General features: G+C 41.6%; 1 protein-coding gene across 34 annotated transcripts in view; it reads left to right on the top strand.

Annotated features, from left to right (window-relative positions):
• The window catches only part of KMT2C (lysine methyltransferase 2C), a 203,167-nt gene that overhangs the window by 46,582 nt on the left and 133,028 nt on the right, over window positions 1-23,557 (top strand). For all 34 annotated transcript variants that reach the window (XM_074574090.1, XM_074574086.1, XM_074574085.1 and 31 more), the window contains 2 exons: window positions 3,721-3,809; window positions 16,402-16,540. In XM_074574090.1, the coding sequence (XP_074430191.1) occupies window positions 3,721-3,809; window positions 16,402-16,540 (228 nt within the window). The remainder of the gene's footprint in view (window positions 1-3,720; window positions 3,810-16,401; window positions 16,541-23,557) is intronic.

The following is a 23,557-nucleotide window of genomic DNA, read 5'->3' as shown; positions in this document are numbered from 1 at the left end:
GTAGGAAAAAAGAGCGAGAAAGCCAATCGCGGAAGCCTTGGCAGCAGTTCAGCCTGCGTACCAAGCCCACTGCCTGTTGTACTGACTAATATTTATTGTTGTTTTCTTGTCGGGTCCGTATCGGCCAGGCTCTGCCTGTACATTTTGTTCTTGGTTTGTAAGCTGTTGGAGACGTGGCTCGTCTGTGTTGAGCGCTTCTGCCGTCCCGAGCCGGTGGGGTTTCTCCAATGATGTGTATAAGCATGATGTAGTTACTCCTCCTAGTAAGAAAGTTTGGGATGGAGCTTGGAGACATAGAGCAGAACTGAGGTTATAATGTCCCATATAGCAATTCTGGTTCAGTACCGACTGGCTTTTTGTGAGCGAAGGGGAGTAGTCATGGGCTGTTGTTCCGTAATTGTTTTAAGGCAGCAAACGTCTTGCCCCAGCAGCCTTTTCACATCCTCCTTCAGAAGGATGAATTTCAGAAGAAGTCGTCAAGCCCCAGGAGAAGAACAGAGCACAGGTTGCTTTTCCCCCCTTATTTAAGGGCGAGCGGAATAAGTAAATAGAAAAATAAAAAAATCAACAGGGCTTGTCAGTGGAAAAATCTAGTGTTATGCAAACCAGCCAAAAGCTTTATGTATAAAACTCTTAATTAAAATGTATAAACTTAATGCAAATAGCATTAAACAATCCATTCTTATTACAAATGTTGATTGCGATGATTAGGTATGCTGTATGGCCTTTTCGAATGGCATTTTCTGTGGAAACATTAAATTATAGTTGTCAGTACAGTGTATATTTCACTGTTTTGTGACTTGAATTATTCTTTTCTCTAAGCCAAATGTAAATTTGTAGGCTATAAAATCTCTTCTGATGATTGTGAAATGAATGTAACTAGCAAAAATAAGTTTATGATATAATGCGGTATTTTTTTTCCACCACTTCTTCAGTTTTATTTAAAACCTGCACGGCATTATGAAGGCTTTATGTAGAATTTTGGGGGGAGGGGAATGGCAAGAAAACGGCAGATGTGGTTATATCTTTTGCTGAAAGAGGCAATTATGTTTAATTAATTGAAACCTCTGATTTTCCTTAGTGTTAAATAGGTTGCTAAAATACGGCAGGGAGTTTGAGGAGTGAATGCTGCTCTTGTTTAAACAAAATGTTTAAAAAGGCTTTGTAAGGTACTTCGGTCTTTAATACATGAAATGTAGTTTTAATAGAAAATCTAAAGGTGTATGTGAATTATTAAATAAACATAAACAATTGTCATCTTCCACTATCCAGTGACCTCCACCTCCAGGGTTGTGTTGGAGAGCACTGAAATGGGGTACTTGGGAAGAAAGCAGAATTATCATTTACCTTTGTGATGATTGCAAAGTAATCCTAGTTTAGTACAACCTTGTAACTTTGCGTTGCAGACGGGTAGTTGGTAGAAGAATAATTGGGATAGGGTTTAGAAATAATCCCCGTTCTTAGCTGGTTGTGTTCTGTAAAGCTTTCGAGCATCCCTGCGCCGAGGGAAGTGATTTCATGTACCTGTGTTCCCATCCTTTCCTTTGGTGCTGGCTGGTGTGCTGGGACGTTGTGAAGAACTACAAAAAATGGAATACTTGAATGCTCTTGTTTTCTTACCAGCTGCATTGTTTTTGGAAGTGTTAGAAGAGGGTTCCCTCTTTCTTGCTGTATCTCAGCCTTGCTGGAAGAGCCCATTCTATCCAATGAATGTGCTGTCCCATTTGTTCTACTGCCTTCTCTTCGTTACAGACGGGAATAAATCTGTGTGACCATCTCAGATGCTGCTGGGAGAAACATTCCTGTCCTTCCCACTTCCAAAACACGTCCATCCACCTTCCAGCCAGCTCGCTGGTTGCTGCACGCGTGGATGGGCTGGTACGGTGGCTGGAGGGAGGAATGTAAGAGTTTCTTCTGGTCGCTGTGCAGTTTATTCTGGTTTAAATATTTGCGAAACACAGGTTTTAAGAAACTACTCTGGAAGCTTGTAAAGTCGCAAACACCAGAAGGGAATTCTGGCTTCCGTCTTCTCTAAGGTGGCTATTTTGTGTGTTAGGTGTATGCTCTCACTGCTTATGGATAAGCAGGCAAGGGGGAAGATAGTCTTGTATCCGTGGGCTTCCCGTTGCGCCCACATTTTCCAGTGTTGTCCTGAACAAATTCCACAGGGATGTCAAGAAAAGTCCTTCAGTCCCTTCATCTCTTCTCGCTTTCCTCTTCCCCCTGGCTCCTTTGTAAATAGAGTGGGTTTTTTCAGGCTTTAGTTTGAGCCTCATTTTAATTCTTCTTTTCCTCCTTTGCAGAGGCAAAACCGATCCCAACACAATGGGAAGGTTTTCTTGTTGGGCAGTCCAAGGCAGTCAGTCCTCTTCTAGCAGGAGAGCAACACACATAGACTCCAAAGATGCTTCCAGTTCTGTGCACGTTATCCGCTTTGATCCATGAGAACCAAAGGCATTGCACAATAGAGTTTATTTTGTAGCTGATTTAGTAGATTTAGTTCTGCGAAATTAGTTTGGGTAGATTTAAGTATTATAAGAACCTGTACAACAACAACAAAAAAAAAAAAAAAGGAAGTGCTGGTTTGGAATGATTTAATCACTTAAAAACACCAAAACCACTTTTCCCCCCCCAAAACAGAACTAAACCCAAACCTTTCAGAGTCCTCTGTGAAAGAGGAACCGGAGCGGTTTTCTGTTCGGGGGGTGGCAAGCGGGGTGGCCATGTGCTGGCCTGCCTGGCATCCCCATTCAAGGCATGTTGGTTGGGTGAATGGTTGCCTGGGAGCTCTGGGAGGTTGGAACTGCTGAGATGCCCCAAACCGCTCAGAATTTGTGTACTTGGAATGAGAAGCTCCCAGGGTCTCCCAGGCTTTCCGTCAGCGCGCCGGGCACCTTGCCAAGAGGCCTGAAAATTTGGGAGGCGAGGTGCCAAGCTCTTGGCTCCCTGTCAAATGGGCTGCCGAACAGCTGGGAATCTGGATGCTTGGGCTTCTCAGCAGCCCACCGCGGTAGTTGCCGAAGAGCCAGGCAGGGGAAAAAAAGCTGGAATTTGTGGCGCGAACCTATCTGCTTTCTGTCAGACCTTGCTCGAAATCGAAACAGATCTGCTAGGTATTGTTGTTTTGATGTGCTGTCCTCACGTGATGACTTTTTTGATGTGATGACATCTAGCCGTCTCTCTTAACTATTTTGCGTGTCAAAATATTTGTTTCACTGAAAGTGATGCATGTTTCCATTTAGTTGCTTTAGCATCATTATTATTCTATAGACATTTCTTCCAAGGATGCTCTGAATGGATCGGTGTCTGTGTTACAGTGTGTGTAACTACTGGCCAGATTTTGGATTGTGTTCTCTCATGTCTGTCTATAGTTATCTCCTATGTGGAGTAAATGGGATGCTCATATCTTAAAATCTTGCCAATTTAATGTATTTTTTGATCAGTAAAAGTTTGTCACTGTATTTTTCTTGTAATCAGAAAAACTGAAGGGGCCGACTGACTCAATTGTACGTTGTTGGGAACATTACCTAGAACGGGAAAAAAAAGGGGAGGAAACTTCTGATTTGTGCAAGACTCAAATCACGGGTTAGCTTAAATGTTACATAATGCTGACATTTATCCCTCAAAATGAAATTATTTAAATCCCGGATAAATTTGAAACTTCAAAATTTTACAAGTGCTTTCAGTTTGAAAAGAGTATTTCTCTTCTTATCTTTGCAGGCCTCGGAGTAGAGGAAAAACTGCAGTGGAGGATGAAGACAGTATGGATGGCTTGGAGGCAGCAGAAACAGAAAACACTGTGGAAACAGGTAATGAGAGGGTGGTGTTGATGCTGCCTGGTTATTGCTCCTCTCTCGGAAACGCATTTAGTTACGCAGGACTGTGATAGACAAGAAATATTTCTTTAGTTTTGTAGTATGAGATGTGCATCTGGGCAGATAAACCAGGAAAAGAATCCTTTAATATTTAAGCCTATATTAATAAAAGCTGTTTGAACCTATTGCTTTTAAATAGTCTAATGGGAATGCCTTCATGGTGCAGTTATGGAGATGCTCTTTTTCTGGTTTTGCAAGTCTGTATCTGACAAAAATAAAAGCTCTGGAGCAGTAGCTGCTATTTTTAGAGTACCTGCCAAAATACGGTATTACTTATTGACCTGTATCTTCAGCTAAGTACAGCAGATTATATACCAAAGGGATAACCGGGATAACCAAACGTTAATGCTTCCTGCTGCTGCTTAGGAAACGAGATAAATATCTGTTCTTGCTTTTGTAAATATTTGTTGTGATAGTACCCAAAAGCTTCAGTTACCGGAGGGATCTCATTATACTGGACCCAGTGCTGTTGTAACAGCGTGTGATTTTTCTTCTGGCAGGTTGAGAGTCTAGAGAGACAAGCAGATGAGCTAACACACGAGATAAAGGCCATGGTGAAGAACTGTCATCTCTTTGCCAGGCACATGTCTGTAGCCATTTGCCAGTTTTTAACACTGGGACTGAATGTGTGTAGAAGGACAAAACCTGCCAGGAAGGGTGATGCCGCGGCCAGTTGGCAGACATTTGTCAGTTTGACAGGAATAAGCCTTAAAAATGCATCGAGACATAAGGGTTTATAAATTTAATTAGGTGGCCCTGTAAGTGCAGTTCGCAAAGCGTAAGAGAGCGCAGGGGCACTGCCAGCGGAAGCTGAGGGTCAGGGCGGCAGCTGATGGAAATGCCGGCTGAGTTGAGGGAGTTGTGGAATTACTCTCATAGCTGCGAAGTAAAGGAGATAGAGTTGGGGAGTCCTTGAAGAGAAGAAGTTGTGTTTAGCGTAGATCTATAGGGAGAACAAGCAGAGGACCTCAAAAGAGCCATTTTTGCAGCAGCATTTTATAGAGGCCATACAGGAATATGGTTGCGGTGGTGAAAGCCGTAAAAGAGGAGGCTGAAATTCTCATGTGGATGGGGGATGAGCTTTGACTGCGCATGCTGGTCTCTGGCTTCTTACTTGTTTAGATGGCGAGCGATGTTGAGAAGGCTTTGTACTTGAGACTGCAGGCTTTGGGGAGCGTCAGGAGTGTTTAGTCACAACTTGTGTTGAATATTAGTGTCTTTAATGGTTTGTGGAGGGAGTCTAGATTAAAGCTTAATACAAGGATGTTTCATCGTTTATTCTGGCTGTTGTTTTTCTGCCTCTGGTAGTAAGCTGCTGGTGGTAGGGAACTTGGATGGTCTTTTCTAGCTTCTCCAAGAAGGTAATTACCAGTTATTAAAGTTGAAAGTGAAAAAGTTGTAGCAGGTATTTGTTGCTAGAAAAACAGAGTAAGGGAAAGGAAAGCTAGTTCTAATTGTGTCCTGTATTCCATGTATTACACCTCCTATCCCAAGTGTTAGAAAACAGCCTTATGAAAATCAGCAAAGGGGACAGAAAGTGTGATTGTAAGTGGGAAGTTTTGTAAATTTTAAATACTTAAAAAAAAAAAAAAAGAAATTCAAGCTTAAGAACTGCTGGTTCGCTACTGTGTAGGGAATTTAGTGATAGCTGCATTTTTCTTTTGGCTTTACATGTCATAATTAACAAAGTTCCTCAATAGACATCTGAGAGCAGTTTTCATGTTGGAGGAGAGAGGGACACATATAATTATTTTTAAAGCTTCAAGAATGCATATAGATAAGTCTCTCCATTATCCTTCATCAAAATCATCCTGGCTGTCACAGAGGGCCGATGCTCCTTTCCGAAGGTGCAGGCAGCAGTGGAGCACTGTGCTAGAAATCCCGACAGACACAGACTCCGCTGGATCTGCTGCTGGAAGCGGTTCTCCATCACCTCAGTGCTGAGCCCAAGGTGGTTTTGCAAACTGTACTCTTCAGTGGAAAGAAGCCTAGTAAAAATAAACAGGTCTGAAATCCCATTATTACAGGGGGAACCAGAATAGACTTGAAAGAGCTTTACAAATTGCTCAAGATGATTAGACACAGAATCACGATCACGTTATCTTAAAAGTTGAACACTGTGTGACTTGGAAGAGATTTAATCATATTAACTGCAGAGGCTGCTGCCTCTATAACTTACTGTAAGCGATTATTTGTGTTAATAACAAAGTGTGGGAGAAGGAGTAATCCTAATTTGTTGCTCCATGTAAAACTGTGTTAATCAAATTGAATTGTATTAGTGTTAACAGGTTATGAATTTCTACTTTGACTAGAAAGGGTCTTTTCTTTTGTTTTCTTACAAATAGTGGACCTGCCAACAATTTACTGTAGTACTTGGCAAACCAAAGCACAATATAGTAATATTATAAAACTTGAGATCATTGGAACATCTTGACGTGTGACTGGTGACATATTTTGCGTCTCCATATTTCTAGCTTCTTTTCCATTGTTTGGTTCATGTGTTGAGAATAATCAGGAATTCTTTAACTGTGTGATGTTTCTATTTCTTGTTTGTTTGGGTTTGGGACATTGTTTCTATTTTGTTTTATTAACGGAGTCTAGCATTACTGGTGTCCTTTTATGAATTAATTAATTTTCATAAAATGAGAGAAGTCCATGTCGTTAATGTTGTATTCAATATAATGAGCTCTACTTTTAGGGAAGGGAGCGATGCAGGAGGAATGAGAACTTTCCTCACAGGGAAGGGAAAAAGGAGATGCCCCATGTAATCCCACCTAGAATAAAGAGGTGTTTTCTAGCTGTCAAATCTTTTATGGGGAAAAAAGCAAGGGGGGGGCGGTGTAACTACTAAACATTATACGTTATTTCCATTTGTAACGTTGAAACAAATGTTTGTTCAAGTTAAAAAACCAAAACCAAAACTTCTTCCTGAAAAGGGACTCTTTTGTAATGTTAAGGCACAGCCATTTTAATTGCAGTTTGGGAAACAAGTTACTACCCTTGACAAAATTCTGTAATCTTGTATGTAAAAAGAGGCAGAATTGGAAGCAAAGCAGGGTAAGCTCGGTGCTGCGCTCATCGTTTCAGCGTGGGTTATTTTCCCCGCCAACTACAGGGATTCCTGAGCCCTGCCCATTTTCTGGCCAAGTGCTATGTTCGCTGTGGTATAAATGAATGTAGAATTCTTAAGGATGGGAAGAGAGGACAGATTTGGAATTAGAAAAAGGAGATTTGGGAATATGGAATAAAGATCTGTTTCGTGCTAAGTCAACTTTTTCCTTAAAAACGATGCTGGCAATCAACAGACTTTCAGCTTCTCGTAAACCACAGGAGAGACTCCTTTCCTTTACCCACCAGCCCTGTCTCTCTTGCTGATTTCTTAGATCATCCCTTACAGACTGTTTTGCTTCTCAACTTCGTATTGGCCTTTCCAGACGTCTGTTCCTTCATTTTTCTTCCTTGTGGTTCCCCCAGCTGTCCATCCCTCCCATTGTTTTAGCACCCACAGCATCATAGCGTGGTTAAGGTTGGCTGGGGCCTCTGGGGACCATCTGGTCCAGTCTTCTGCTCAAGCAGGGCTGCCTAGAGCTGGTTGCCCAGGACTGTTTCCAGACAGCTTTTGAGTATCTCCAAGGATGGAGACTCTACAACCTCCCTGGGCAACCTGCCCCAGCGCTGTGTCAGCCTTACAGCAGAAGAGCATTTCCTGATGTTCAGAGGGAACCTCCTGTGTCTCAGTTTGTGTCTGTGGCCTCTGCTCCTGTCAAGACCTTTCAGCCATCAACACTTTCTCTCCACCTTTCTAGGTATCAGTAAAATACAGTTTGTTGTAGAATATTGTGTTCTCCTGTAGGTCTTATTGTGTTGATCCTCTCTGTAAGAGTAGTTTTCTTCTGATAAGTCAGTCTCCGTAGTGGCAAAAAAAGTACAAACCACAAAAGTCTGGAAAGCACATGGCTTTTTGCACACATGTATATGAAAATATAAAACTGCTAATTGAAAGAAATAAATAATACAACGAATACCTCCTGGTAAGCTCTCTGCAGGTTTGGTAGCCCTTTGCTATTAACAAAGACTTGGCTTCTGCTTCTTTTCCCCATCTTCTCTTAGTTTCAGCAAGTTTCTGTACTTGGTATTTTCTTGGTTCTGCGTTTAAGTCGACTGAAACTGAATTTTGTGTGTTAATTCTTTGATCGTTCTCTCTCTCTTTTTTTTTTTTTTTTTTTTTGAGAACGCTTGTAAAATATCCAGCTCCTCTTAGAATCTGCAATCCTTCCTGTCTCTGTCTTGCATTAAAATGTTGAGATTCAGACTCTGATCTGGGAGAAGTGCAATAAAATAAGTTTATTTTAACTGCTGAGTCTCTTGTGAAACTCACAGTAAATCCGTCGGGTATTCTGTTTACTATCTTTAGTACTTAAATTAGTACTTACTAATAGACCCTTACCTCCCCATGGTGTCTGGAGGCTTTAGAATTTATAATACGTGAAAGAATCTGTATGATTTTATCAGCCTATAGCTCCTTGCCTGCGTTATTGTCGTTAGTAATGTTATTTTCAGAACCAGTGACATTGCCCGGCCGGTTGATTTTGTGTTGGACTTCACATGAACTCCCTGAAGCCTTCTTCTAATCAGCCTCTTTTGTCTCAGGGCAAAGCACAGAAAAACCTGAAACAAACACTTCTCAGTGGAGGAAACTTATCCGTGTAGAAGCTGCCAGAGAATTTTGGACTGATTTAGAATTTCATCAGCTTTGAAGCAGCCTGAAAAGCACTTTTCTAGAGGAAAAAATGATTGCAATATCCTACCTGCTAGAGAACATACAGTCACTTTTTGTACCAGTATGAGCCATACTGAGCAGAGCCTCCCACTAAGACAAGTCAAACACCCCTGAGAGCAAGTCCTGGTTTGGGTGAATCAATAGCAAAAGCTCTTGTTAATTCAGCAACACCAAAGACCTTTAAAAATCCACTTCGTGCTTTTCAGACAGATACTTGGGCCTCATCGCTATGTCGCTTATCACTTCTAAAATTAATGAAAGGAAGAATCAACACCACTGAGGACATTGCCCATAGATTAAATTTGTCCATAAATATTTGGGGCAAATATGTGCTTAAAATTGCACTTAAATATGTTTTAAGGCAATTAATATTCCCTGTACTCGTTATAAAGGGAGTAGTTCCTTCTTTCTTAGGCATCTGACAGCTGCCTGTCCAGACGCTGGAAAAACTAGCGGAACTGAGCGTCTTGTTGTTATTATTATAAGCATCTTATTATTTTTCATTGTATTCTGGTAATTTGTAATGAGGAAACCAAATGCAACAGGAAGTTATTTGATATTTGCCTTTAAGTCATTACAGGCTTACTCGATAATAACATTTATCATCATGCACGCTTTAAATGGGTCATTTAGAAAAATTGGATTTTTTTTTCCTTCTGACCGATATCTCTGTCTCAGGTGTTTTGGGAGCACGTGAATATTTTGTAGTAGGTGGAATCTGCTGTTTACAAATAAATTCTAACCTCACTGAGTTTTTAATTGTGGAGGTTATTTCTGAGATGCAACCTCCTTTTTTTTGCTTATTTATTCAATAGTGCTTTTGCAGTTTTGATATCAAACTATGCTTCGTTAAACATAACCCACAGGTTTTGGAAGGAGTTTTCAAGGACCCAGAATATTCCACCTTCCCGCTGCCCTGAAGCTTAACGCTGCTGCTGGTGCTGCTGTGTTGTTAGTGACATAATGAGGGAATTTGCGTTGACGTTACCAGTCAAGTATATTGAAATAGTAGCATGTATCTTGTGTGCCGCACACTCTTTTCCTCACTGGAAGCGGTGCTGTTCTGTTTTAATTCTATGAACCTGTGTTAATTTTCGGTAGTGCTGTGTTGAGGCTGACTCTGCAGTTTGGTAGAAGAAATATTAGAGAAATTGAGACCCTAGTCCCACCTAATTAAAATCATACTATAAACCAGGTTGGTTTTGGAGTCCCATAAGCATCTGCCCTGGTAACCCTTTTCTAGGTCAGGTACAGAAGAGAAGAAAGTAACAGGTAAAATAAACTTACTTAGGGTGATAAAGTGGAACCCACCTGCAAGGCACTGAAGGCTGACCATAGGGGGGAAAAAAAAAGACACTTAAATTCAGTAGTAGTGCATGTAAAAGAACATGCAGGGGGAAATCACCACCCTAATTTTGTGTAAACAAAAGTTGTCTCTGAAATAGCTGCTGCTACCTGAGCAAGTGGTGCTGTAGTTCTTCCGAGAATTGCCGTAGCTTTTATCAGTCAAAGAAGGAAATCAAATTCTGAGAATTACTGGCAAAGGGATAAGGAGAAAAAAGCATCAGTGTGGGGTTTTTTTTTTTCCACTGCTGCTTTATAAACCTGTGGCATGACTGCGTGTTAAATGCCATGTGCAGTTCTGCTTCCCCTTCTCCAAAAGGACAAGCTGCAACTGGGAACGTACAGGAAAGGGCAACAAGTACGACAAGAAGTAAATAATAGCTTCTGCATGGGGATCGGTTTGGGTAAAAGGCTTCAACCTGAAGTGATACAACCGGAGAGGAGGTTAATAGGGTCCCACAAAATGATGAGTGGTATTGAGAAAATGACCAGGGAATGATGATGCGTTTTGGTTTGCGACACAGACATTAGGGGACGTCAGGTCATGTTGAGAGCACAAAGGCAGGTGGGTTTGCACTTGGCATCTGCTTAAATTATAGAATTCATTGCTGGTGGATGCTTTGGGCATGAAGAATTTACATGGCTTCCACAAAGACCTGAACAAATTAATGGAAAAATCATCAGACGAGTGCTGTTGAGTACCACCCCCGATTTAGGAAGTTCCTCGGTCATGGATCAGTCAGAGCCGATTATCCATAATATGGTGTCTTCTGTTTAGAATGACTGAAGTTATAGTGTAAGTGGTCCTACACTGAAAACCTTATTTTCATTTTATAACCATTATAAAATTGACAGCAAGTTATTTTCTGTATAAAATGTATTTAATAAATAGGAGTTCTATTAGAATGAAAATTATCAAAATGCACACTGAAATGTACAAAAACAGAGTAGCCGCAGGCTTTCTTCTCACCTCCGTGTAACAACTGTTGCAGTAAGTAAATCGCCACAATGTCCTTCAGGTAGGAACAAACAGATAAGTCGTGGTTTTAAAAGAAAATACACGTGCAGCTCTTGCAAAAAAAAAAACCCCAACAAACCACTTCTGCTGCGGTGATCCGTTTTGTTGTTTATTGTCGTGAATAAAATTTTACAGTGTTAACTTAAGATGAAGAAAGTTTGCCTCTGTCCATGGAGAAATGGCTCTTGCATGTGGTTACTACTGTCGCGCTCAAACGTCCGCGTGCTTTTCTCCCCCTCTGCCCCATAGTTGTGTTTTCAGCAGGGAAGAGTATGTGGCTGCAGACCCAGAGCAGCCCAGGTGATGGTGGTGGCCAGCCTGAATTCCTCAGACAGTAGCAGCAGCGATGATGTTTCTACTAAATTGTGTCCTGAACAGTAATAAGACTTATGAACTCTGACTTAGTGGAAACTTGTTTTGTTCCTAAGTTGGGACAGTGAGTGAAACTTGATAATTATAGTACTAGATAGGCGTTTATAATTTACATTCCCTTGTTAAAATTTCTTTTCATATTGTTGCTGTGCTGACCTGGTTTCTTTCTCTGTCTAAGCTGCAGAAGCTGGAGCATTTTGGTCTTGTTTTTACTTCTGTAGACCCCTGTGACGCTGTGTAAAACGCCTCCTCCCATTAGCCGTTTTGTTATTTTCAACAATAACAATTGCATCTGCTGGTTAAAAGCTTGTTACTCCCTCTTGCTGAACATCACGGTAAGCAACGGTTGAGACCCTTGGAATGTCCCTGCTGTGTTTTGATGATACTGGTATTTTCCAGCCTGCAATAGTTTTTGGTCTTACTGAAAGTTTTGGAAGCTCATGACGTTTGCTTGGTGGCTGCCAAATTAGCAGTAGATCTGACACTAGAGTCCCAACCACTAAGCCGGTGAAACAGTCAACTCGTTGCATCTACACAGCAGTAGAATATTTATTTTAGGTTTATGACAGCTGTTTTGATTTTTCTTTTTTCTCAGTGTCACTGTATACCGAATATTATAAGATGTAAAAGGAGATGTGGCAGAACTCTTACAGTATTTTCAGGTTTTGACTTGGAAAGAAGTTTCCAACTTTTTAAAAGTAACTTTTGGATATGCTGGTGTCTTTTCTTTGCCTGATTGCCATAGCGGAGCCCACACGTGTATCTCCTCATCTTGCTGTAGATTTACTCTAGCAGCTTGTAAATAGCACCTTGTGATTACTAGGAAACAGAAAAGGTCTGTTTGTAACCAAAGAGTAGATTAGACCTTTAGCCGGTGTTGCTTCATTGCTCTTTCTTCATCACATCCCCAAAGAAATCATGTATAAAATTCCAGCCATCACCAGTCTTCTTCCCACAAGCATCCCTGTGATGGTCTGCAAGAGAACCGCTGCTGTGGATGGGCTTACGAAAAACAGGGCTTCCACCTGTGAGGCTGCGTGTCCCGTATGGGTCTGTGCCTTGGAAACCTCTCCCCGTGTGCCTGAGGATAGAGCAGGAAAAGCGGAAATTGTCAATGCTGTTGTTATTCTGAACGTTACTCTGTATGAGATGTAAGTAAGGAGAGACCAGCTAGTATTAGAAGGTGGGTAATCCACATAATCAGCCGAGACTGGTTCGTGCTGTTTGTTATTGCCGTCGAGTATTCACTGTGTTTTGCTCTAGGAAGAGGAATAAAAATAATTACGAAGAGAAGAAATTTTTGAATGCTTAAAATACAGAACCCTTGTAAAGATTTATTTTTTTTTCCTTATTTGAAAAATTTCACATGACTTCTTCAGTATTGTAAAACCTATGTATACATCTTTCATCTTGCATACATACCTATGTATACATCTTTCTTAGGCAAATGCAATGCAAGTGTTAATTAAAAGAGAAATTTAATGCACATGCTGTAAATCTTACTAATCCTTGTGACATATCTGTCCCTTGTCTGTGTTAGGCTCCCTCCTCCCTGATCCCCTGTTTCCTCTCTCCATCCTTGGAGATGCTCAGAAGCCATCTGGGCATAGTGCTGGGTAACTGGCTCTGGTGGCTCTGCCTGAGTGGGGATGCTGGACAAGGTGGCCTCTGGGCTGCCCTCCAGCCTCAACCATGCTGTGGTTCTGTGAGCGTTACCCAGGGTGTAAAACGTATGGAAGTCTCACCCCTTTTGGTGGCTCCTTGTACTTTTGGGGATTTCGTTTACCTTTCCTGTCCTCACCAGTCAGGTGGGGAAGAACTATTGGTGTGATTGTCTTCAAACAATGGTTTTTTTTAAATGCTATATTTTTTACTATTTTCCTAATGTTTCAGTAAAGGATAGTGACATAAAAAAAGAACTTAGAGACATTTGGTAATTATGCAATTAGCTGTTTTAATTCTTAGTTCCCTCAACAAACTCATTATACACGGGCAAGACTTTCATTGTGATGGAAACAGTCATGAAAATAGGATGCAAAATACAGCCTTATATATGGATGTGCAAATGAGCTTCACGTTTATTAATCATTTGTGGTTCCTTCATTCCCAGAAGCTTCAAAGTAGGCTGCCATGACCAAGTCTGATGAATGTTCATTAAATACAGTGAGAAGCTGTTAATGTACTGTGCCAGGTGCCTCCAAGAACATCTCTGAGGCAGCGATGAGGGTATCTGCTGTCCCTTTGCCGTGCCAGTGCCAGACTCCCATCTCCTAGGAGTCTGATTCCTGAAATGCATTACGTCTCTTCTTCCTTAATCTTCTGTCGGAAAACTTTCACAAAGTTGAAGCGTGGCACGCACAACCAACATAAACACTATTTTCATTCTGGTTGGTGAGCACCGTGTTTTCAGTCTTCCAACGGCATATTGAGACACAGTTTGGTTTCTTGCAGAGACAGCAGTTGAGATGTTGTTTGTCTCATTTAGTATAATTTGGGTCCCTTCTTTTCGAAGGAAGCAAACAGCAGGGGGAAAAGCACCATAAGGATGTAAGCTCATGTAGTCATCGTGTGGCGTGAAACAATCTGTGGCTCCTCACACAGGCCAGAGTTCTTGAGAATGAGTTAGTGCCCGTGAACTTTGCCTTTCCAGTGTAATGGGCGCCCATTAATGTATAATGGGATGAAAGCTGGCAAAGAGTGAATGGCTTTTGCTTGCTTGAAAGCTTCTGCAGGCACATAATAAAGCAGAGTTCCTCTTGCGAGGTTTAACTCTGTTAAATAAAGTCACCAAGATGGATCAGAGCAGGGCCACCCTTTCTGGTGGTCTTCCTTGAGCACTGCATGCACGATTGTCCTGGGCTGTGTTGTGGGTTTTGTTTGTAGCAATTTGGTGTCTGCCTGTCATAGAGGTGTTTATGTTTTGTGCTCTTCATTGAAGCTGTACTTGGAGATTTGGGGTTACTTGCACAAAATTATCCTTCAGATCCAGCATACTTTGGAAACTGCTACGGACCGTTAATGAGCGGCTCTGCTGGACGCTGCCTGTTTCAGGAATCCTCCTGCAGGAATGATTGCAGGGATTGTTTGTTCAGACATGCCAAAAACTAAGGGTGTGGGGTTTGGATTGGTTTTGTGTTTTGGGGTGGTGTTTTTATTTTGCTGTACTGAGCCATTTACTATTTCAAGGGATGTATTCCCAACAGGATATTTATTTCGTGTCAAACGATTGTCCAGCTTTTTTTTTTTTTTTTTTCAGGACAGGCTGGTAGACTGGGTTTAGCACAAGCCATTTGGCTTTCAGACAGGTAGTCTTTTTGGGGTGCGTCAGATGTCCAAACACATTTCAGATGTATGTTATTGAGTAGCTTTACTGAAATAGGTGAAGCAATTCCTGTTTACTCCATCTCAAATAAATACCTGGCACAACTAGTCATGAATTGGGATTTCTTACTCTTTTTTTTCTTAATTTTGTGGTTCTCTCCAGTATGTTTTAGATGCCTTCATTGAGAGTTTTAAATGTTATACGTTGTCTTCCTAAATGAGTTCACTCCAGGTTAAAGAATAATTTTACTTCAATCTCTGTCCATTAAACAAGAAAGATTTCCCCTTCTCGATGTGCTCTATCAGGCATATTATTTCAATATTACAGACCAAGCTGTGCAATTCTATGTTCTGAGGATTTTCCTCTCTTTTATTGTTCTTATAAATGAGATTAAAGCAGGTTTTTGTGCAGCCCACCCATGTCGTAGATTCTTCTACTCCTCCATTTCTCCACTGGAATCATTTATCCTTTGCAATATTTGATTATATTTTGACATGGGTGGTTTTGTTTTGTTTTGTTTTTTAAAGTGAATATATCTTCTGCTTTGGTCTTCTAAATAATCTGTTGCTTTGCTCTAGCTGGCCTTTTGTGAAAGAGCTGTACGTATTGGCCTCTCAGCCCAAAGCCAGGTTCACTGGAAGCTTGAGGTGATGTGCTCGATGGTGGCGTGTGACACAGGTCCATGCTCTGGCCCTGCTATGGGGACAGACGTGGCAGCTGTGGAGAATGACAGGAGCAGGCAGTAGCGTCTTAAGCTGGGTATGCCACAGACCATCTGCCACAGTCCCATGGTTTCTATGTTATTTGGTTTTCAAAATCAAAGTATGGAGGAGTGCGGAAATAGCAAATTTTACTGCTCTCCAGACGTGGCCCTTGTTCCTGTGCATTCTGATGCAGTCGGGGCGGTGCGTTGCCGTGTCCTCCTGGCAAATCCATGACTTGCTCCGTGCAAAGGAGAGAACCAAATGGGAATAAGATTTAAGTTGCGTAGGCAATTGCGACTTGGTGTGTCATGTTTCTGAGCAGAAACAAACTTTCTAGGCAAACAGAAGCATTGTCAGCTGTAGATGTATATATTTCTGTTTAACAACTAATCTAAAGTAAAAGGATGCTGCAGAAATTGCTTTTTTTTTCTCTACAGTTGGGCATAGATTTCAAGCTGGCACAAACCGTGTCCTGCCTTCCTTCACCTCCTCCACGCTGTGTAATCAGGAACAAACTAGTGCAGGGAACTGATGAAAGTTAAAGCTATCTGGGAGGAAAAAAGGTTTATTATAGCCCAGATGAGTGTGCTCAACTGATGTTTGTGCAGGGGTGACAGAGCAGGTGCAGAAGAGGAGATGCGGGGAAAATGAGATGGTCTAAAACTGCAACCTTATATGAAAAGGTTGTCATTAAACAACACTCCCCCTGCCCTATTCCTGATTACTTATTGTACAACTTTAGTTCACAGTGGTATGTGTCCTATGGAAACAACTTTATAAGCATTCAATTTCATGTTTTAGCTAGATGGGAAGGATAATATTTTCCTACTCTCTTAATTTATTGTGTCTGAGAACATAGTTACATGGCTTAATCTGTCTATAAATGAAATGGATGTTTGCAGCACAAGGGAAACCTTACAGCTGGTTTTACAGTCTAAATAAATAAAATAATAACTAACTAACTGTTATTCCTATTTTTTAAACAGAAGTCAAAGAGCAATCTGCAGAAGAGGATGCCCAAACGGAAGTGGAGAGCACCAAGCAGCTAACACCAGTCCTTCAGCGCTCAGTGTCCGAGGAGTCTGCGAGCTCCACTGCCTCCGTGGCTGTGGAAGCTAAAACCAGGTTAGTGAGCGAAAAGGCAGGGCTGGGAGGTGGGTAGTGGGGTGCAGAGTGCTTGGGGTGCAGGCTTGGGACACCCTACTGCTGCTTTGAAGTGCTGGCATCTTCAAGAAGAAGAGCACCCTGCGCTTGAGACCGATGACTTAATTGGCGTGTAGGGAGATCAGGGTGAAAAGCACATTCCTTGAGTGTTGTCCTCAGACTGCACTGGTAAACCCTTGAATTACAGCATAATAGCTGTTTAAATTAAAACAGACATAAGTGATATGAGATAAAATGTGATTTCTGAAGCTTTCCTGCTGAGAAAATGGTGTATTAGCAAATCCATATGAAGTTATTTCTGAAGTTTCAGCTTGTATGTCTGTATTTTCAGGAACAAAGTAAAAAAATCTCTTGTCATTTCTACTATATTCTTCCTTCTGTCAGAATTTATAAAATAACGGGTTTAGTGTGGTTTTTTTTTAAAAAACACTTTTTATCAATATAAATTCCCCAAAAAGCAGTGAAAGTATTAATTACATTATTTGAGGGGAACCAAACCACAGGGTCTGTGATCACTGTTGAAGCAGTATCACAGAATTCTGGCAGAGCTGCTCTGTTGAAGCCCCAGTACCAGCTTTGAACCCAGTAGCGGGTCTCTCCTGCTGCAGAGATTGCTGTTACCAGACAGCTACAGGTGTAATTGTATTTTGATGGACTTGGATAGAATTGTCATCATCATTTTACTTCCTCCTAATCCGACTCAGACCATATTTTCCATGCACAAAAAATTACTTCGTTTACCTGCTGCATATATAATTTTAATGTTCTACGTGCACAGAAACTCCTTAGGTTCAAATAGATCCCTTCTTACTGAGAGTTTCTGTTAAATAGATCTTGTGCGTATACCTGAATGAAATACACAGATTTTTCGGTTCTTAATGGAATTTTCCAAAGCTGGTATTAAATTGCAGTAAATACATAGACGAACCTGAACTGAACAGCTGTTTTGGTTCTTTATTTGAACCTGGTTTGGATCATTTGCAGAAGTTTTAGTGCTGTTTCATCTGCTCTCTGTTCTTCTCAAGGTTGGTTTCTTGCTTTGATCCTGAATAGTTGATTATAGCACTTTCCCTAGCCATAAATTTGTTGCTTAAAAGCTGGACGACAGTCTTCTAAAAAAAACTTCTGCATGGTTCTGAATCAGCCCTTAGTTGCCTTCAACTTACTCTTCTTTCCAACTAAAAGTGTTGACTTCAGGGACAAACTTTTTAGCAGGGCCTGTTGCGATAGGATGAGGGGTAATGGTTTTAAACTAAAAGAGGAAAGATTTAGACTAGCTAGAAGGAAGAAATTTTTTACACTGAGGGTAGTGAAACCCTGGCCCAGGTTGCCCAGAGAGGTGGTAGATGTCCCATCGCTTGAGACATTCAAGGTCAGGTTGGACGGGGCTCTGAGCAACCTGATCTAGTTGAAGATGTCCCTGCTCATGGCAGGGGGGTTGGACTAGATGACTTCAAAGGTCCCTTCCAACCCAAACTGTTCTATGATTCTACGACTTTGATTAGTCAAGATCGAAAGGGTATTATGGGCCCATTGCTTCGGCTGATCAAAGCATTGGAAAACTAAGTACTATTAATTTTAACTAAAGTAACAACGATCAGACCCTGTCTCTGACATTTTGGAAAGAAATGTATTAAGGAGATGTGAGACAGTTAATTGGGAGTCATAGGTTTCTCTGATCCCAGGTAATTTTGGTTCCAGACTTAGAGGCAAAATTGGTGTTAGCTGCAGAAGTCATTGATGTCGTCATAACAATGGGGGGAAAAAAACACGTCAGGGTTTTTTTGGCATTGTGTCTTGAAACCTAGCAGAAGAATGCCTCTTCTGATCTGTGACTTCTTGATCGATTTGTCTGTATCATTGTCTGCGGTGTGCTGATACTGCCACCGAGCCGTGCAGGGGTGGGAGGACTGGATTCTGGGTGGCTTAACTCCGTTCTAGGAGAAAATACAACGTGTGAAATACACAACCAAACGCCATCAGCGTGTGTTCACGGTGGGAGGAAGTGTACAAAGATTTAGGATAAGGTGTGACTCCGTAGAATCTTTAAACCCGTAACTTGCAGAAGTAGTTTTGAAGCTGATTTACAAATTAATCATACTCATCAGCTTAATCCTTTTTTTTTTTTTGTTAAGCTTTTCTGTTTCTATTTTATGGAATAAGTAACTTAATCCAGTGGAAATGTTTATATATATAGAAATAAACAGGTATGTGGGACATAGGAGAATTATGGGAGTATGTTATAACAGGCACTGCAGACATTGCCTAGAACACAGAAAAGAACGAAAGCCCCCACCAGAAGCAGAGGCAGGTGTGGGTGGAGCTACTTTTGTATCACTTTTTTCATAATTGAGTATAAGGCAATTCAGGGTTTTTCTCTTCAGTAGTGAAGATAAAGGAGTTAGAGAAGCACGGAACACAGGGCATAAAATGAAGTCTTGTCCGTGAAATAATGAAATAATTTGCTACCGAAAAATAGTGATTTTAATGTAGTAGGATATATCAGAACTAGGTTGGGGATTTCAGTAGCTGAGACATTAGCCAAAGCTTGGCTTGTGTGCTCTTTTCCTCTGGATCCTCCTGAGACTGAGGCTAAATTAAGAATGTTAAAGAGAAAAGCGAGATAGAAGATGGTCAATCCCTGAGCTGGGATGTAGGAGTCCAAGAGAACTATTAACTGCAAATGGGATTGGGGTGGGGAATTTAACAACAGATTTAGGATTGGTGCTCAGAAAGCAATGTGCTAAAAAGCTATTAAAATAAATAGTATCTGAGCCATACCGGGGTAGGGAGGCTGGAGGGGGTGAGGCGTGTGTGTGCTCAGAAGGAATGAGTGAATTATTGACCACATGTGGGGAGGGGCAGTAACGTCAAGCAAAGATAAACTATCAAGCCTGGCAGTGGTAAAAGTAATGCTGCCAGCTCTTATATATCATGAGCGTCATAGGTTTTGGAGCCTTTTCCTTTGGTTGTGCCTTTTTTCTTTTTATAAGCCTTGTGAGAAGCTTCTGTCAGCGCAGGACTTATGGCTGAGTGGAATCCAGCTTCTTCGAAAGGAATCTGCTCCCTTGGTTGGTGCTGCCTGCAGAGAGCAGGGGAAGAGCAGCCCATGAGGCGGGCAAGCAGCCAGAAACCGGCTGCCATTTACAGCAGAGCCCACTTCCACCTTCCTCCTCTGTTTCCCACATTGTCAACTCCAAGCATTAAAAGCTACGGAGAATGGCCTAGAAACACAATTTCGTAGAAGAACAAAACACCTTTTGATTAATTGTACTTTCCATCTACTTCCAGAGACTGTAAATTGCATTAATTGCATCACTTTGCCATAATCGTGAAGACAGAACATTTTTAAAATAAACAAAAGCTGAGATTCTCACACAGCTTTTTTGATTTTGGTACTTTGGTCTGCTAAGTATCTGCTCTGTGAGACTGTCGCTGAAACTACAAAAAAGCCCTGGCAGCACACCTTCCTGCTTTCCTGCTTCACTTGTAATTGGACAAAGCACATAATTTTCATTCCAGACCAATTGCACTGTTCCCCCTTATTTTGTTGTTGCTGCTAAGATCAAATTTGGAGTCTGGAGATGGAGGGCTGGGGTGCTTTATTCCATCGAAAAGAAGTGGTTGGTGAACATCTGTTGATCTTTTGTGAACAAAGAAAATAGTGAAAAAGTAGCAGTGAACTTCTTCATCTTTGTTCCTTATCTTTTGCTTTTTAATCTTCAAAGAAAGTGCATTACAAAACTTGTTACACTCAGTGGAAAAAGAAATTGTGGAGTGGCGGAGAGATTAGATAATCTGGACAGAATAACGCAGCAGTGATGGAAGGAGAAGCTAGATCTTTAGGCAGGAGGGAGTTAGATAAAATATTTAATATTAAAAATATGTTTAAAAAACTGTTAAAATTGCAAAGTCAAGCACATATTTTAGGAGATAGCAGTATTAAGATTAATTTTGAAACTCTGATTATTTCTTTTCATGCACATGTATTATTATACAGTTTGTAGTTTTACAGGAGTGTTTTTCTACAAGAATTGTTTCTGTGGAGAACGGACCTTATGCACAAAACAGGGCACTTGAAATCATTGCAGAGCTTCGTGTTTACGCTTTCAGATCTAGATCCACGTAAGTGAGGGTGGAACAGTTGCCCAGAGAAGCTGTCAATGCCCCATCCCTGGAAGTGTCCAAGACCAGGTTGGACGGGGCTTTGAGCAACCTGGTCTCATCGGAGGTGCCCCTGCTCATGGCAGGGGGTTGGAACTATATGATCTTTAAGGTCCCTTCCAACCTAAACCAGTCTATGATTCTGTGATTTATAGTATCTTCCTCTGAAGTCGGTGATTGAATTCTGCATCTGCAAAGTGGAGATAGCATTCCTTCGTGTTGCAAAAATAAAATATGTAATTAATAGTGAAATTCTATTTTAGCGTTATATCAATGACCAGTCCAGCCCAGACTGAAATGACTAATTTGGCTTGCCAGGCACCATTTGAATGTTGTCAGTAGGTGAAGACTAAGACCACACACTGGAAAATGAGAAAAAAGTTAAATACGTACTGATTGTCCATCCTGTCTCTTCATGCATTGACCTGGGAAATGGTCTCAAGAAGAACTTTATGACGGATCGTTGTTAAAGCAACAGATTCATAGGGCAGGAAAGGACCTTTGGAAGTCATCTAGTTCACCTCCTTCCCCAAAGCAGATCTCTACAGCTATCATTCCTGACAGAAGTTTACATAAACTGCTCTTAAATCTTCCAATAATAAAAGCTCCAGATCTTCCCAAAACAGTCCCTTTCAATCTCTTCTTTGTTTTTACCGTTGGAAACACGTTCCTCACATCTAACCCACACTCTCCTCATTCTGGGTTTATCCCATTACTACTTGTACCATCTGCCAAGGATAAGGAAGGACAGATTTGTGTGAAAGGCTCTCGGTTTATTTCCCCAGCATGCTTTACCTCATAACAGAAATCCCAAATTTGTTCAGACTTTCTTTGTAGATGGTGTTTCCTTGAGCTCTGATTCTTCTCACTGTTTTGAGTTCTCTCCAGATGGTCCCCATCTTTCTTGAAGCACAGAAGGCGTATTGCACAAATGGGGCCCAAGAGAGGTTTCACAGGCAGCCTGAATCCTGCCTTTCTTTTAGGTTGAACAATTGACATTGTGACCATAATGTGTTTAATGCTCTCATGTAGAACTTGCGCCTCGTGGGATCTGACATCCTTGAGCAATGACATTCATGATGGGGTCTGTAAGTTGCACGGACCTTTGCTCCTTGAATTAATCCGTTACGAAAAATGGTCTGACCACGGAAACCATATTTAGCAATCTCTCCTGCCCTGTGCAAGCAGGTGCTCCAGGTCTCTGGAATCCCACTCTCGACTTCTCATGGATGTTTTTAGGCAGTTTTTCTGTCTCTCTCCCAGCCTACGAAGGCTGGTTGTCTCCACCTGGGTCTGTCCTGCTGCTTACGTGCAGCTGTCCTGCCCCTGATGGGCAGCAAGCCCAGCGCTGGCAGGTCGGGTCTGCTGAATGGACAGATTTTCTTTCCTCTGAGAGGCGGCGGTCAGACAGAAGCATCCCATGGGCAGGATTTCAGTCTGTCGGACCGTGCTGAAGTCTAGCGGTCTGCCAGGCCATGCTGAAGGACTGACAGCAGTACTGGTTACACAGTGTCCCCATGTAGACCAAGCTCAGAAGTGGTCGGAATGCGGCTTTGTCAGGGGATTGCATAGATACACATTAATTGCAGGCGATGGTAAGAGTGTGGGATCTTTAGTTCTTTTCCAGTGTTGAGTGAATACAGTGTCTTGTCTCGTTTCTTCCAAATGTCACCTTTTGTGGGGTTTTTTCACCTCCGGCTTTCTTTGTCAGACTCTTGTCTTTTTTCATGTTGTTGACCACTCGTACTGTTCTCATTCTCTTTACCTTTCTAATCCTAGTCTCTGCTCATCAGTTCTAATCATCGTTTCAGTCTCCACTCAGTTGTGGTTTCTTCTTTTTTGGCTCTTCACCTGATCTGCGTTTTCCTTCCCTCCATCTCCAGTGGCTCCCAGACAGGTGTTTGTGACATGATATTTAACCTCACCCCCTTCTCCATTTTGTTGTCAGCTGGGTCTGCGTTCTCTTCCTGCTTCCGTAGGCTTTCTGTGGGATCTGTATTATTCCCCACAGTCAATTGTCCTGTTTCTCCATCACTTTCCATTTCCCTCACACAGCAGTCCCTCTGCCGTGCCCTGCCTGTTCATTCATCATTCCTTCCTCCGCTTCCAGTTCAAAGCTGATTGAAAGTACAGGCAACTTAAACAACAAAATCTGGACTCCCAGCATCCCCAAGCCATAGTTGCAGAGATGATCTAACCTTTGTGGGAAGAATGTTCCTTCACGGGGTAAGGGTGGTGGACAGGACTCTGCTTGCACATAGGGACTGAGAATGGACATGAATGAAGAGGGAATTTTTGAGCTTGGAGCTTCGATGGGCTAAAGCTTTGTTTGAGCACATGGGATCTACTTGGTGAGGTTAGACACATTTGGAGATAATTTTGGAGTAATTTTCATTGGGTTACAGAAAGTATCTCTGTAACTTCAAAAATTAATGCAGTAAAACTTAAAAGGTTTCACAGAGCAGCAGAAAGGTTGATCAAAGACGTGGTGTAGCTTCCTATGGGGAACAGTTAAGTAAGCCAGGACCCTCCAGTCTGTAAGAGAGATTGGAGGAGAAAGGTAAGAGGCTTTCAAAATCATAGGTGGCATGGAGAGGGTGGCTGTACATTGGCTGTTGAGTTTCTTTTAATGCAAGCAGTTGAGAGTCATCAAATGAAACTTTTAAGGGTTAAATGCAAAATAGAAGGAGGTGATTCTTTGCACAGCAGATAGCTGTCTAGAGCGACGTGGAAATCCTTGCCAAAGGCTGCCGTGGATTACTAAAAATTTATGTGAGGTCAAGAGCAGACTGGGAAAGTTCATGAAAGAGAAAG

The sequence above is a fragment of the Larus michahellis genome, chromosome 2 (assembly GCF_964199755.1).
Source record: "Larus michahellis chromosome 2, bLarMic1.1, whole genome shotgun sequence".
Taxonomy (NCBI): Eukaryota; Metazoa; Chordata; class Aves; order Charadriiformes; family Laridae; genus Larus; species Larus michahellis.
Note: the sequence above shows the minus strand (reverse complement) of the source record. Positions and strands in the feature narration are given on the sequence as shown.